Below are 16,424 nucleotides of genomic sequence, written 5' to 3'. Positions count from 1 at the left end.
AGAGATCAAGGGTTAGTTTTTCAGCTTCTCTTTCTCTGACTACTAATTTAGTTACTTTATATTCCACATATTTGTGACACCATCCAGAATTTTGTATTCCACAGCCTTGTGTTAATACTGGGGTTTGTGGTCTGCAGAGATTGCAAGAAATTAGTCCTTTAGAGCAAGTCTTTTTTTTTTTTTAAGTTTTTTTAAAATTTATTTATGCAAGAACGCTGGTACAGGCCAGATGCGTGGGAGGGTGAGAGGATTCACCAGAGATAGAGCGGGGAACAGAACAGGCAGATTGACTGAAATACACTGCTGAGGGGAGTGTGGGCTAGATAGGAGAGGTCTGCTGCACCAAGTGGGACCCTCATGGGTCAGCGGGGATCGAACCGGCGCTGCAGAGGCTGCGGGCAGCTTCACAGCGCGGCGCTCAACCACCTGCGCCACTAGGGGAGGCCCGTAGAGCAAGTCTTGAAATTTCACTCTAGTAAACAGTTCTCTTGAGGACTTTCAGAGAAAACCATGGTAAAGAATCTCTACGAAAGGACAGGATGGCAACAGGGGAGCATCTCATTCAAAGAATATGTTCAAAACACATAGTGTCTTATTTGTAACTCTGAGAAATTTCTTGTTTTAAAAACAAGAAGAGTGACACTCCACCTTGGTGATTTCAACATTAAATACACATAACCGGATGCCTTGGCAATGTACAGCCTTTTTTTTTTTTTTTTTTTTTTCCAAGCTGAGTATCTTGAATTTAGAGAAATGACAGAACTTTGGGATTTTTCTTGTTTATCTCCTTTCAGCTCTGGCCAAGGGTAACTTCCAGCTGGGAACTGGGAGGGTTTATGTCAACTGGTGTCCTGGCCTCTGGAACATTTTTTATATAAAACCAGTATTAAGTAGAGAAAATGAAGGATCAAGTGAGGGAAGGAAGAAAGGTTGGGGAAACTGAAAGTGTAACATTCCCTTGGGCCGCCGTCTGCCTGACTCCTTTTCTTGGCAATTTGAAGAACAGATTCTGCGTGTAGAAATCATGCGCAATGTCGGATGATTTTACCTTCGAGAAAGGAGAAATGAAGCTGGTGATGCAGACCAGACCAGCATCGGCAAACAGCTTGGCCACCTCGGCAATCCGGCGGATATTTTCTTCTCTGTCACCAGGAGAGAATCCGAGGTTCTTGTTAAGGCCATGACGGACATTGTCCCCATCAAGGGAGTAGCAAGGGATGGCATGGGAGACCAGGTATTCTTCCAGAGCAAAACTTACTGTTGTCTTTCCAGCACCAGAAAGACCTGTTCAAAATAGGCAAGACAAGGCAGGCATTGTCCCTGATTGTTTAAGATGGTAAATTATGACTTGATCTTAATTTTTACCTAATTTAAGTATAATCTCAAATCAAAACCATGAGAATCTGGAAAAGGCATAGTTTACTACCAGTTAAACTACTTGCAGTTCTTTCAAGTCTCAAAATAACAATTTGTTCCTTATTAGGATTATAGCCTTTCAAAGCAATTGGGGTTCATATATGGGAGTAGCTGGAAGCTAGATACAGTACTTGGTGTGTTCAATCTTACATACCCAAGTGTTTTGAAGATTAGAAAGTTGTACACACAAGGCCAGATTCTGTCTTCACTTGAAAAACATCGGGAGATCTGGCGACAGTATTCTCACATCCCTCATGACAGGTGGAGTGGAGGGGACCACTACCCCTTGGGGATCAGGAGGCCCAACTCTCAGTTTGATGTAGCTCAAGAGCCATCTAATCATAGAGCCCACACACTGTCTTCATGCTTCTAAGATTTTTTCAAAGTGACCCTCAACATATTAAGATGGAGAGCCCTCCTGAACAAGGCATGGATGTGTAGGCATATCTCATTTTATCTCACTTGGCTTCACTGTGCTTTGCAGATACTGGGTTGTTTTGTTTTTTTAAGTTACAGATTGAAGGTCTATCAGTTCCATTTTTCCAAAAGCATGTGCTCACTTCATGATTTGCTAGTCATATTTAATTAAGGTGTGCACGTTGTTTTCTTTAGGCATAATACTATTACACACTTTTTTTTTTTTAAAGATTTATTTATTTATGCATACAGGGGTACAGGCCAGAAGTGCAGGGGGTGAGAGGATTCACCAGAGACAGAGTGGGGAACAGAATAGGCAAACTGAGTGAAATACACTGCTGAGGGGAAGCACTGGGCAAGACAGGAGAGGTCTGCTGCTCCATGTGGGTGGCTCCCAGGCCAGCTGGGGATCGAACTCGTGCTGCAAGGGCTGTGGATAACGTCACAGTGTTGTGCTTAACCCCTTGCGCCACCAGGGAGGCACATATTGCATGCTTAATAGACTACACACAAGTTCCATATGCAGCAGGAAACCAAAAAATTCACATAACTTGCTTTGCTTTAATACTTGCTTTATCATGTTGGTGTGGAACACAACCCCTAAGATCTCTGAGGTATGCCTGTATTTAGAGACACCATAAATGCTTAGGTGTTTAGAGTCTTTACAAGGAGTTACTTTGTGTCTTCAAAACACAATGACTGGGAATACACTTTATAATTTCTATATAGGGGGGAAAGCAACATGCTTAAATTACTTAAGAGCCTAAAATCTGAACTGCCCCAGAAAAGTTAGCACTCTACAAATTCTGTTGTTCTAAAGAACACTGAGCCTGGAGAATATTCCATCATAGCAAGCCACTCTCAGACCCCATCTGGGGAAGGGGCGTGGTGGTGGACGAGGAAAAGTTAGAGAGGAAAGGAGACTTTGAAAGGAAGGTGATATGTAAAAGGTAAACAAATATTTTTCATATTTTTAGTAATGTTTTAAAATTGTGCTCTTCTAATGACAGAGAAGAAATGGTTGCCTGAAGAAGGTGTTGATGATCATTGTAAATCATTGTTGAAGACATTGTTTATTATATTATTACTTCACTCAATTTCCTTTGGATAAAGACTTAGGTAGAAATTCCTAAGTCAGGTAGAAATTAGAAATTCCTAAGTTAGGTAGAAATTCTTAAATCAGACATAGATTTATGTTTGATGGGTATAGGAGAAATGGGATTCCTGAGTGTGTGGTGTGTTCTCTCTCATTGAAAAATGAGAGAAATAACAAAAATTCCTTTTGATTTTGTTTCAGCTCTCAGGGACATAGGCACTAAATCGTAGTAACTGTATTAAACCAGACTGTTGGCACAATTATTTTAAGACATTGGAATAGCCAAATTATGTTAAGCAAGTGCTCTACAATGGGTCAGGTACTGTGTGAAGTACATATTTACTATATTTCGTTTAGTTCTAGCTATACCTCTATGTGTTCAGACACTCTTATTCTCATTTACAAATAAGGAAACTGAGGCTTAGCGAGGTTAATTAGCTTGTCCAAAGTGACACAGTTAATGTAGGTGGAGCTGAGGCTCAAGTCCAAGTGTCTGGATTTGAAGTAGTTGATTCCCTCTAGTCTACCTGGTCAATATTCTACCTCTGTTATATGAGAATAAAAAAGTAAAGTAAGAGGGGGTGATCTTTTAGGAGTAAGAAAGGGGACATATCCACTTAGATTTTTTTCCTCTTTGACCAGAGGAAAAATGTATGTTCCACATGCATGTTCCACATTAGGAAAAAAAAGGACTCTGTGTATACGTCCCAATTCAAAAGCTGTGCAAACACTTAAAGCCCAATGTCTCATCAAGGCAAACACATAACAAGAGAGAGAGTTCTGGAGTATGTTGTACTTTATGTAATGCTACTCTTCACTTCAAGGGAGTGGGGGGAGACATTTCAGGAACCATGCCACATGGGCACTGCTGTTGGGATATGGCACTGTCTGTCCTCACACTGGAAACTGCAAGAAATTGAATCCATTGAATGAAATAAAAAAATGAAAGTATCACAGAAACAAGGGGGAAAGTTGAAAAAGAGAATGAGACTGATTTAGCCAGAGACAGGAAAGACTCAGAATAGCAAGAAAAGATATAAGGCAGGTCCCTGCCTTCAAATTTCTTAGAATTTCATCAGGTTAGAATAAATCAGCATTTAGGAGCAGATGGTCATATATAGGTTGATTTTATAATCTGGGTAAACATATCTTTGCATCTCTATTTGAGACTAACATAGCTATAAAATAAACTGGGTTTTTTCTTTTTAAAGATGTGTTTATTTATGCATACAAGAACTGGGGTACAGGCCAGAGGTGTGGGGGGTGAGAGGATTCACCAGAGACAGAGCGGGGAACAGAACAGGCAGACTGACTGAAATACACTGCTGAGGGGAGCACTGGGCAAGACGGCAGAGGTCTGCTGCACATGTGGGTAGCTCCCTGGCTGTCCGGGGATCGAACTCATGCCCTGCTACAATGGCTGTAGATTGCTTCACAGTGCTGTGTTTAACCCCATGAACCACCAGGGAGGCCCATAAACTGGGTTTTTTCTTTTGAGTCCTGGTTATGTCAGAATATAGTCTTCAATTTCCTCTACTAATGCTCAGAGTATAAGGTAGTGGCTCAGTACTAATTCCAGTTCTGTCACTCAACCTTAGCATTGATATTCTTTCTTTCTTTCTTTTTCATTTAACTAGGACAAGTTTATTAGGAAAAAGAGAGGCACCTGCATTGTCACAGGTGGGCAGGAGAGCTACCAGCTTTGACATTCTGTGGTCATAAAAATACAAGAAAAGGGAGATCATTTGGTGACCTCATGGGGGGTGGGTTATTTTAATAAACGTGTGGCAATCCTCAGCAAAACAGAAATCACTAGTTTTCCTTCTTGCACAGATTTTAATGCCTTTTTAAACTAAGTGAAAGTCTCTTAGTATGTTAAGTGAGAAAACAACAAAGAAGATCTCTAGATATCTCCAAATATAAATATTTATGGACAGCTATACTTTGATGTCAAATTTGAGATGCCCCATTCATACCTGACAGCAAGTGTGTTTAGGCACAAAATCTAGAGCTATAGAATTCCTGAACTGAAAGGGACTATCATAATTGACTCATCCCATCCTTTCTGGTCAAAGAGGAGAAAATCAACAACTAGAAAAATTCTGTGACTTAAAGTCCTATTTCCCACTGATGGTAGAATTAGGTCTAATATTCAGGCTTTCAGCTACAACTCTCAGTCTCCTCCTAATGTTAAACTAAACACACACACACAAAATAGATACACAATGTGTGAAACAAGTTAATTCCCTTAAACTGAGAGTCATATCTACATGGCATACCTGTCAACCACACAGTGCATCCTCGGAACCCTCCCCTTGTTCCAACCACCTGTCCTCTCTTGTTCCTGCTCACGTGGTGGGCTTGATAGACGACATTGGTGGCCTTTTGCTGGTTTTCCTTCAAAACAAGACCAAGCACAACATTTGATTAATTCAATGTGAAGCATAATATAAATATACTAAGGTAAAATTACAGTCATTGCCTTCCCAAACAGAAATTTTTTTCTAATTGGCTACAGTTACATTTATTAATTCTCCTTTTTATTGTTGCAGCAGAGTTTCTGTCAGGAAACCACCCTGCACTCAGAGAGGGGGAGGGAAGTTCTTTATGCTGGTGGGCTCAAAGGAGATCCTTCTGCAATGTCTGAGCCCTGAACAACTAAGTTTCAGGGTATTTATTGACTTAAAGCAAGGGGTACAAGCAGCTGGGAGAACATGTATCAGGCATGTGGCCTTGACAGAGGTAACAGCCATTCCCTGAAACTTTTCTTTTACATGTTCTGTCCTAACTTCAGCTGGTCAGGCTAACATTTCCCACTTCAATTTACAAACAGACATTACCTTTTTAAAAAAAAAAGGTTTATTGTGTTTTTTTAAATTTATGCATACAAGAACTGGGGTATAGGCCAGAGGTGTGGGGATAAAAAGATTCACCAGAGATAGAGTGGGGAGCAGACCAGGTGAATCTACCAAAGTACACTGCTGAGAGAAGTGGGGCAAAAACATTAGAGGTCTGCTGTGCCATGTGGGTTAGCTCCCTGGCCAGGGATGGAACTCAAGCCCCAGTGGCTGGTGATGACTTGATAGTGCTGAGACTTAACCCCTGCGCCACCATGGAGGCCCACACAGACATTGCTTTCAGAATACCTATCATGAGCTTTTGAAAGTATAATTTGAATGAGGTCATTTTTGATACAATGTAGAAGTTCTGGTTCTATGATATTTTAGAATGTGAGCCTTTTGGAAAAGGTGAGGGGAATTTTTTGTTTCTGTAAAAGCATGTTCTCCTCAAAGTCCAATGAGCATGAATTGAAGCTAATCCAGAAGCTCCAGCTGCTGAGGAAATATTAGTGTGAGGCTGCTTGAGCCTCTCTTACTGAAGAGCCAGGGAGAAATCCCTGTCACAGAATGAAGGCTTAAAGGCTTCTCACTCCCACCCAGACATCAGGGTCTTTCGAAAAGTCCTGCAGAAATGGAAATACACCTGTTAGTCTTGGAGACTAATTCAAATCTCACGTCTTTACTTTGACTGTGATAAAATCAGTTCAGGGAGGTACAGATAATCTGACCCTAAATTTATCAGAAGATACATGTGTGATGAATAAAAAAGGTAAAATGAGCCAATAAATACAGTTTTTGGTGGATATTTTTTAAAATAATGTGTGGAGCCTCCCTGGTGGCGCAGGCGGTTGAGCGCAGTGCTGTGAGCTGTCCGCAGCCTTTGCAGTGCCAGTTCGATCCCCACTGGCTTCGGAGCAACCCACATGGTGAGCAGACCTCTCCTGTCTCACCCGCTGCTCCCCTCAGCAGTGTATTTCATCAGTCTGCCTGTTCTGTTCCCCGCTCTGTCTCTGGTGAGTCCTCTCACCCTCCCATGCCTCTGGCCTGTACCCTAGTTCTTGTATAAATAAAATAAATCTTTAAAAATAAAATAAAATAAAATAATGTGTGACCCAACAAGGGTGGTGCAGGAAGAACCCATAAAAGTAGTTAAATTAAAAGGCGGGGAGTTACCCATATATGTCTTTGGTGTGGTAACTGAATTTCTAACAACAGATGTAATCCAAGTTGCTGAACTATAAAAAAAAATCTGTGGAGTCTTAAGTACCACACATGCACACCCACCAGAGCTAAGAAAGCATCAATATTCATTGAGCAAGACCAGGAAGTCTTAGAGAACTCTGTGCCACGTGAGGGTAACTGATATATTCTGGAGCAGATTAAATCACTTCTTTATGCCTCCTCCTTTGAGGATAAAAACAACAAAGGTTTTTTTGGAAGCTCATATGAAAAATAGATGTGAACGTGCTCTGTGAATGTTAAGTTTATACTTTCAACAGGAAAGGCTGGAGCTTAATGGGTTAGGATCAGGACAATGGTTTCAGATCAAGGAGCCCTGTGTTGGCCCTCGGGGACTCAGAACAGCAGCACGCACATTTGGTGGTAGCCTGCCTGCTAGGAAGGCATAGAGCTGGTGAAGGGCCCCCCATCAGGCAGGGATTGGCATTAGCAGAGAACAAGGAAGAAAGTACTGAAAGCTGGGACCAGCCTTGTCAATTACCTAAAACCCTCCAAAGTTAGAGGCAAAGCTCAAGAGAACCCAATGCTGGGGAGGATCTGAATATAGAGGCAGAACAAGGCACACTAGACAGTAATGGCTGGCATCATCCCCATAAATGGGGACCAATAAGTCTAGTCTGAGAGACATTCTAGCTATCTTTTCACTAAGTGAACAAACCCCCTGATGATATCCTGAGTCTCTTGAGTCAAGTGTACTGTACTACTCAAAGATAACATTAAGATTTTTTGTCTTCTATTTCCTTGTTAATCACTGCCATAAAATTCAAGAACACTGTGTCTGGATATCAGTTCTTCAGTTCATTCACTGACTCATTCCCTCAATGTTCATGTAAATGAGCTATGTTCCAAGGACCATTCCAGGTACTGAGAATCTAGTATTAAACTAAACAGAATCTCTGGCATCTCTTGGGGGAGTGGGAGATAAAGAAAAAAAGATCAAGAAACTGGGATCCCACTCTCCAAAGGAGGGCGAGATCCATATATATATATATCTGTATCTTATATGAAGATATATAAATAACACCACCGAGTCAATAATAGAAGACCACCCAACATTTAAAAAGGTCAACATGTTTGAAGAGTCACTTCACAGAGGTAAATACACAGTGACCAGAAAGCATTTGAGGAAGTGTTCAAGGACATTAGTAATGACAGAAATGCAAAATAAAACCGAAAGGAGATGCTACTGATAACATTCAATGATATCAAGGTCTGCATTCACATGATGACAGTGAAAGTATAAAGTGGTCCAACCATTCTAGAAAAAAACCTGGCAGTTTCTTATCAAACTAAACATATACCTCCCCTATGACTCAGCAATCCAATTCATACACATTTAGTCAAGAGAAATGAATACAATTATCTATAAAAATACTTGTATAAAAATATTCTTAGCAACTTTGGACAAAACTGAAAATAACCAAGTGTCCCGCAATAGAAAAATAGATAACAAAAACCCCACATAAATAGAAAAAAAATCTACACAGAAACTCAAACTGGGAACTGATTATATAATGGAGTACTATTCAGCAAGAAAAAGGACACATGTAACATGGTTGATAATAAATGAAGGCATTATGCTGAGTCAGAGAAATTTTTCACAAAAAGCCACATATGATTCCATTTATATTAAGACCCCAAACAGGGAAAACTAATTTACTAAGACAGTTGCCCCTGGGTGATGGTCATACTGTATGTTTTGACAGGGGTTTGAGTACACATCTGTTTGCATTTGTTAGAACTCACTGACTGTATATTGTAGATGAGTATTTCATTATATGTAAATTCTACCACTACAGGCAAAAAAAAATTGTCTTTAAAGCAAGCATACAAGAAAATACATATTAAGATTCAGATGGTGAAATATATTGTTCAACACCGGTGCATTTATGCACTATGATCTTAGTCAAAGCATATTCGACTTGCCACTGTCCATCTGTGTGCATGAATGCCCACAAGAGCTTAATTTGTCCACAAGAGGTTTATTTTCTCTCTTTTGGCTGTTTCTTTTCTCTACAGGCAGAGGTCCAGAATAAACTCCAGACTTTGTGAGTGTTCTGTGGAAGCTTTGCTATGATCTTGTTAATTGCCTCCCCAATAAATGCTTGGTTTTCAAAACCAGTTCAGAACCCAGCAGAAGGAACTACTCTACTATAGTATTTAATAGTTGATCTCTGAAATTTGGTTTTTATTACCTTTATCTTAATCATGGGTGTTTTTATAGATTTTCTATCACTTCAACAACATTTAAACAAATAAAAAAATCGTTTCAGATCACCAGGTACAGGGTTTTTTGGTTCAGGAAGAAATTTTGCTTCTTATTTATCTCAAATTTGCCTTTTATTTTCTCCAAAACACTAACAGATAAAATAGAAGCAGATGTTTTGAACTGCAAAAGGGGAGGGGCAGCCAAAAACATTTTGCTGCTGAAATCTCCATTCCCTTCGAAAGAGCATGTGGTGTTCTAAGCTTTGGAAAGAAAGTGGCTGTCAGAAAGAGGATTCTTTCTATGGAAAACAAATCACATGCTAAGGAAAAAATGCTTGCCTCCCCATGTGTAGAAACAGCACACAGACATCCTTGGTACCTGGTCTGATGCTGTCACTTTGCAGGAAGTGGCCCAGAAACCACAAAATTGGTGCATACTTCTTTCTATTCTGGATTTCTAAGGAAAAAATTACAAAGGTCTCTGGTCCAGAAACACTCCTTCCACCATGCACAGGAATCACATGATTTTGGGTTTTGGAGTCTAGAAAACCTGGGTTTAAAATCTGCTTCATAGCCTGCTTGCTCCGTGACTCTGGGCAAATTATTAACATTTGAACCTCCATCTCTTGCTCCAGAAAATGGGCCTAAAATAGTTTCCTCACAAGCTTGCTGAAGGATTGAGTAAAATGATTTTCTATATAAAATATAGATGAAAAAACTATAGACATATGACAAGATGTTGACTCTGATGAGGCCCACGCAGCATTTAATCTAATCTGGAGAAATCATGGTCGTGTGAGAAATCATGTAAATCACCCAGATTTAGAAGTGTTCTGAGGATTTGGATCCACTCAAAGGTAAATCTGGAGAGGGAAGAGGGGACTCGAGGTCAAATCAGATAATGGAAAAAGTAGCACTTGATAGGGGTGAAGAGTCACATGCACAATATTGCTGTTGCTTCCATTACCATTATCTTTGACCTCGGGGCCAGCCAATGAGAATGTTCTCTAGACTGTGCTGGCTCTCACCCAGGAATCCTTAGTTAACAGTTCAGGGATGCCCTTCGCCCCAGGTCAGCCTCCTGAACTCAGATTCCAGACATCATGACCAAGTTCAGGAAAACAGTGTCTCTGCCAGGTCCACCCCTCACTCTCATTGGTGGTACAGATAGGAATGTGTGAAGGGGATTCCGGAACTCAGGTGAGTTCGGACGGGTCAGGAAAGAAGCCTCAACTTTGATTTTGCATGACTACGAGGAAAAAGCCACATGGGGGAAAGGATTGCAGATGGCTTGAGGGGTGGGGGTGGGGGTGTCTTGGAGTCAAATACAAGCATGTGTCACAGTGCTATGAAAGGAAGGACCACCGGAGAAATAAAGAACAAGGAAGCTGGGAACCATGTGTCAGGTTATGAATTCCCCAATGTTCAAAGCATGTGTCAGGTTATGAATTCCCCAATGTTCAAAGGTTTTGTGTATATAATGTCTTCAATAAAAAATGAGCAAGTGGATTTGAATTCCCTCTACACAATCCTACCTCCCACACAGCTCAAACAAATCCACTTTACTTCCCCAGTTACAACACTACCCTATCCCCTTTGAACTTAGCCCTCACTCCAGTGAGGCTGTGGTTTCACTGATCTGCTGATTAGAACTGTCCTGCAGTGCCCTGGCCTTGCAGTTGCAGTTCATTTAAAGATTCATTTTCTGAAAACAGCAACCTCCATAACTGCCCTCTCATCTCATAGCTGAAGCTCTAATTTCACATGCATTATGTCACTTAGTGACCAAAAGCTGGGAACTAAGGCTGGGTGTTGTGACCTACTTACAGATCTGAAAACTACCAGATAAAGTCACACACCTGGAAGATGCAAGACCTGGCAGGTCTAACTCCATTCCTGACCGCGCGACCTCTGTGTCACAACTTCCTCACTGAGGATTGAGATAATGTGCAGGTCTGCCTCTATTTACAATGGGTTACTTCCCAATATGCACATTGTCAATTTAAAATATAGGTCGAAAATGCATTTAATTTTCCTAACTTACTGAACTTCATAGCTCAGCCGAGACTACCTTACACATGCTCAGCACCCTAACATTAGCCCACAGTTGGGCAAAATCACCAATCACAGAGTCTATGTGGTAGAGTGCTGGAGAGCCCCTGCAATTTATTGAATTCTGTACTGACAGTGAAGAACAAAATGGTCATCTGGGTCTCATCCTTCATGTACACAGCTGAAAGCGCGCAAGACCTGAGGAATGTTTGAAATATTAAACTAAAATGAATTACTGGATGAAGGGGATGCACAGGGACTGAGTCGGCAGTTACTTTCTCTTCTTTTTTTAAAAAAAATTGTACTACTGAGTTTATTTTATTTTTTAATTTTTAAGATTTTATATATTTTTTACATCATTTCTAATTTTTGTACAATATATGAGCAAGGTTTAAAAAAAAGGTTATGAGCTATTTCATAGGTCTCATTATGTATCCCTAGTTCATTTTCCAGAAAGACAAAGCCAATTGTTAGACCACCATAATATAGCTGATACTAAATATTCCAACTAATTTTTGTAGTTGCAATTTTATTGTCCTCCTCCCAGATTACCTTGTATCTAGCTACTAGCAAAAATATGCCTTTTTCCATGCAATGTTACTTATGGTTTTGTCTTTGTTTCTTTTGATATTAATTAATTACAGTCTGGTCACTGGCCTCATCTCCTTTTTAAAAATATATTTTGCTTTTTTACTTATTGTTTTGTACACTACATTTGTTATTAATTACAATATGCACTTTTTGTTTACTTGCTTTTCCTTTGATATGTATTTTATTATATATATATCACAGAAAACAATTTTATAGATATCATAATTTAGGATATTTTAAGAATACTTGAATACTCCTGTTATTTGTGTTATCTTCCATTTGACCATTCATTCTAGCTGCGTCAAATATGTTCTTCAGATTTTTATCTTTTGATACGATTGAATTACATCAAAGGATTTATTGAATTGACAAGTGCCATGTGTGAAAAAGATATTTTAAAAGGAAATATATCCACAATTAAGTTGATGTGTCTTTTAAAAGCCACCATTATGACATAAACCAGAGGCTGATGTCAAATGGGCAAGAATTTTAATGTTGTGAAAAAGCAAAAACAAAAAAAGTGGAAAAAAATAGTTAAGGCGCCTTAAAGAAATTCTGCATGGCTTTGCTTATTAAAATATTTTACAGGACCTCCCTGGTGGCGCAAGGGGTTAAGACACAACCTATGAAGCTAGCCGCAGCCACTGCAGCATGAGTTCGATCCCCAGCCAGGGAGCTACCCAAATGGTGCAGCAGACCTTTCCTGACTTGCCTGCTGCTCCCCTCAGCAGTGTATTTCAGTCAATCTGTCTGTTCTATTCCCCACTCTATCTCTGGTGAATCCTTTCCCCCCCTCATACCTCTGGCCTGTACCCCAGATCTTGTATGCATAAAAAAATAAATCTTTAAAAAAATATTTTACAGTATTAACTTTTTCCCCTCAAAGCAACCAAAACCTATGCAAATGTTGGAAAGCCAAGGATGGCAAATTCAGTTTGCAAGCATCAATCAGATATTTGCTACAGAAAATAAAGATGTCTTTCTCTCTGTGGGATTAGACTTGGTATCAGAGGTCCTCCAGATTTAGTGCATTTACCTTAATGGTAACCCAGAGTCTGTACAAACATGGATTATCTAAACAGGAAGGGCAGGACCTATGGAGTCTCCAGGGCTTGGGGAACGCAGTCTTTTCCAGGTACCCTGCAGAAATAGACTTATGACACTGCTTTGAACCACTTTTCCTTCCCTTGTGTAGTCTCAGAGTCTTCCCACTCTTCTAACACATCACTGACTGTAAGAAGATACTGTGTTCTCTGCTTTCCATCGGGCTTTTCTGGCCATACACCCTGGAGTCTGCCTTATTGTCTTTTTTTTTTTTTTTATATAGAGGCATGTTTTCTTTCTTTCTTTTTTTATTTGTTTGTTTTTGTTTATACATGCACTGGGTACAGTCAGAAGCGCGGGAGGGTGAGAGAATTCACCAGAGCCAGAGCGGGGAGCAGAGCAGGCAGAAGGACCGAAGTACACTGCTGAGGGGAGCAGCGGGCGGCAGGAGAGGTCTGCGCGCCATGTGGGACCCTCCTCCAGTGGCCGGGGAGCAGCCGGGGATCGAACCGGGGCCGCAGAGGCCGCGGGCAGCTTCGCAACCCAGCGCTCAACCGCTGCGCCACCGGGGAGGCCCTGCCTTATTGTCTTTTGATCGCAGTCACACAAATGGAAAAGTTAGGAAGAAGGTAAACTAGGTGTAGGGCTATGGGAGCACTGTACCATTTTCTAAATTTTTCTCTAAATCTAAAACTATTCTAGGGGCCTCTCCGGTAGCACAAGTGGTTAAGATGCAGCACTATGAAGCTATCCGCAGCCACTGCAGCCTGAGTTCAATCCCAGGCCAGGGAGCTACCCACATGGTGCAGCAGACCTCTCCTGTCTTGCCCGCTGCTCCCTTCAGTCAGTTTGCCTGTTCTATTCCCCGCTCTGTCTCTGGTGAATCCTCTCACACTCCACACTTCTGGCCTGTACCTTAGCTTTTATATGCATAAATAAATAAATCTTAAAAAAAAAAAATCAGGGCCTCCCTGGTGGCGCAGGCGGTTGAGCGCCATGCTGTGAAGCTGTCTGCAGCCTCTGTGGGTTCAGTCCTGGGCGGCCAGCGAGAATCCCACATGGCGAAGCAGACCTCTCTTGTCTCTCCAGCTGCTCCCCTCAGTCTGCCTGTTCTGTGTTCCCTGTTCTGTCTCTGGTGAATCCTCTCACCTTCCTGCACATCTGGCCTGTACCCTGGTTCTTGTATAAATAAATCTTGAAAAAAATAATAAAAATAAATAAAAATAAAACTGTTTTAAAAAAATCAAGTCGACTTTCTAAAAACACTGCACTTTACTAAGATCTGGCAATAACCAAAACATTTCACAATCACTTTAGCTTCTGCTCTGCTGGGTTCTTTATCCTTCCTGGCCATATTTCTTAAATAGCTAATTTTGTTCTTTTACTTCTTATTGAAGAATTAAAATTACTTGGGGTTGTTTGAGAAATCAGTCACCATGGAGTAAAGCAGAAGGGATAGAAAAATAAAATGAAAAGAACGTGATAACAGTTAAGTACACAGATAATGAGTGTAGACACCCATATAGTTTATGGAATGCATTTATAAGTATTTCAAGGGAAAGTCTAGTTTGAGAGAAAACTGGTGACACCTAGCAGTGCCCTCTTGACCCTTTGCCCCTCCAAAATGGAGACGAATTCATTCTCACATTCAGCCCTTTATATTTCCCCAATGCCCCTACTATGACATATGCAGCCCTTACATTTCCATATGGAATGACTAAATAAGATAAAGGAGGAAAAAAGGAAATTGAAAGCCCTTGGGAGAGGAACTCAAAGGAGCTGTGTTTTTGGCTTCAAAAACGGGAAAGTGGAGGAGAAAATATTAGGTGAAGCTTATTGCAGGGTAAAAGCAAACACTTTTGGATCAAATAATCCCGGAATTTTACACTACCCTAGAATGAAATCAGGTTGGTGAATTACATAGCTGGAAGTTGGGGGTATATGTGCATGGAGGTACCTTTCAGAACCTTCAGAAGAGGAGTTTACACATGCACAGATGCCCCCGAATCTTCACAGCTGGACCCAAATCCTCCTTCAGTGACTTGGACAGGGATCACTCACACTCACACTGAGAAAGAAGCAGGTGGAAAGATAATAAGAACAGGGAAAGTTCTGGCTGTTTCCATGGTTATACTGGGGATGGCAATATTCCTGGTATACTAGATTTTATTTTAAAAGCATTTTCTTATGATGAAACTTTCCCAAGTTCCCAAATACAATTTCTAAAGTAACCCTTGGAACATAACTTGCTTTTAAAACAACTGAGGGTTTATAGACCTACATTCTTCTCTAATTTTGCATCATTGATCCATATTCTTCATAGTTATCACTCATATAAGGGTCTTTTATCCCAGTTTTCACTGTGCATGCCCTGATTCAGGCCTTCACTGTCTCATTTCTGTGACTTTGACGTGAGTATCCAGGCCTGGCTTCATATCATGTGGTTACCAGGGCTCGGGATGGCCTTCAGATTTGGACTGGAAGCTCTTGCCTCATCTGTGTCATGGCCCCTGATAGAACTTGTTCCAGGTCCTCCTGCCTCATTTTTCATTCACAGCCGCATTTCACTCCTTAGATCCCACTGATATTACTGAACTGCTTGTCTGACTCTTACCTTTGCTTGTCTTCTTGCATAATTTGGACTCTCTGGCTGCACTGCCCTCCACTGCTCTAAATAAATATCTCACTTGGTCTGCCCTGATTGTTTTGGACCTTATTCCTGGGCACAGTCCCCCATGCACCCTGTTTCTTCAAGGTTGTAAAGGATCCATCACATCCATCCCTTGACCCAGAAGCCTTGCCTCTTCCAACTGACATTTACATTAATTTTTTATAACACTCTCGAGTCATGTTACTCTTATATTTAAAACTTTCAGCAGCTTCCTAGCAACCACAGAATAAAGTTCTAATTCTTAGCTTGGGACTCACGGCCCTCCCTTAGTTGGCTCCTATGACCTTTCAACCACACTTCCTACTCTAAGTTGCAGAAAATCTGGTTTAAGCCAGAGGTTTAGTCACGGTTTCCTAAATAGTTCACTCATTCTGGCTTTGCACATTTTCTTTCAACTCTTCATACCTGAACAAATCTCTGCAGACATATATATACCTGCATACTAATCGCTACATACATAATTTTCTATAACCTACAGTACAGACACATCACCTGTTCTTCAGCACAAATTCCACAGGTTCAAGTTGCCTTCCTTAATGCTTCTCTCCTAAACTCTCACCCATTATCTGCGTACTTAACTGTTACCTATGTCTTACCCATTTGATTTTCTGCCTTTTCTACTTTAATTCAAGTACTTGGACATTTTAGATTTATGGCTCATGTTTTACAGCCTCGTAGATTTAAGTCATGTTTCAGACTTCACTGTCAACCCTGCATGAGGGTGGCCATGGCTTAGTAGCTTTGATTTCTTGATAGGGCTCAGGTAAGAGGAAATGATTTGGATTTTAAAGTTGCACAGTTTAGAGTCAGTTCAAATTCTGGCTCCATTAAAACCTTGAAGGAATTAAGC

At 40.7% G+C, this 16,424-nt stretch overlaps 1 protein-coding gene across 2 annotated transcripts in view; it reads right to left on the bottom strand.

The window, feature by feature from the left end:
• PAPSS2 (3'-phosphoadenosine 5'-phosphosulfate synthase 2) overlaps positions 1-16,424 on the bottom strand; it is a gene marked incomplete at both ends in the record, with an annotated part of 79,096 nt that overhangs the window by 28,409 nt on the left and 34,263 nt on the right. For both annotated transcript variants that reach the window (XM_084244913.1, XM_084244912.1), the window contains 2 exons: positions 1,049-1,284; positions 5,209-5,326. In XM_084244913.1, the coding sequence (XP_084101039.1) occupies positions 1,049-1,284; positions 5,209-5,326 (354 nt within the window). The remainder of the gene's footprint in view (positions 1-1,048; positions 1,285-5,208; positions 5,327-16,424) is intronic.

The sequence above is a fragment of the Talpa europaea genome, assembly GCF_964194135.1.
Source record: "Talpa europaea genome assembly, chromosome: 10".
NCBI lineage: Eukaryota > Metazoa > Chordata > Mammalia > Eulipotyphla > Talpidae > Talpa > Talpa europaea.
The sequence above is the reverse complement of the archived record's forward strand: the minus strand, read 5'-3'. Positions and strand labels throughout refer to the sequence as shown.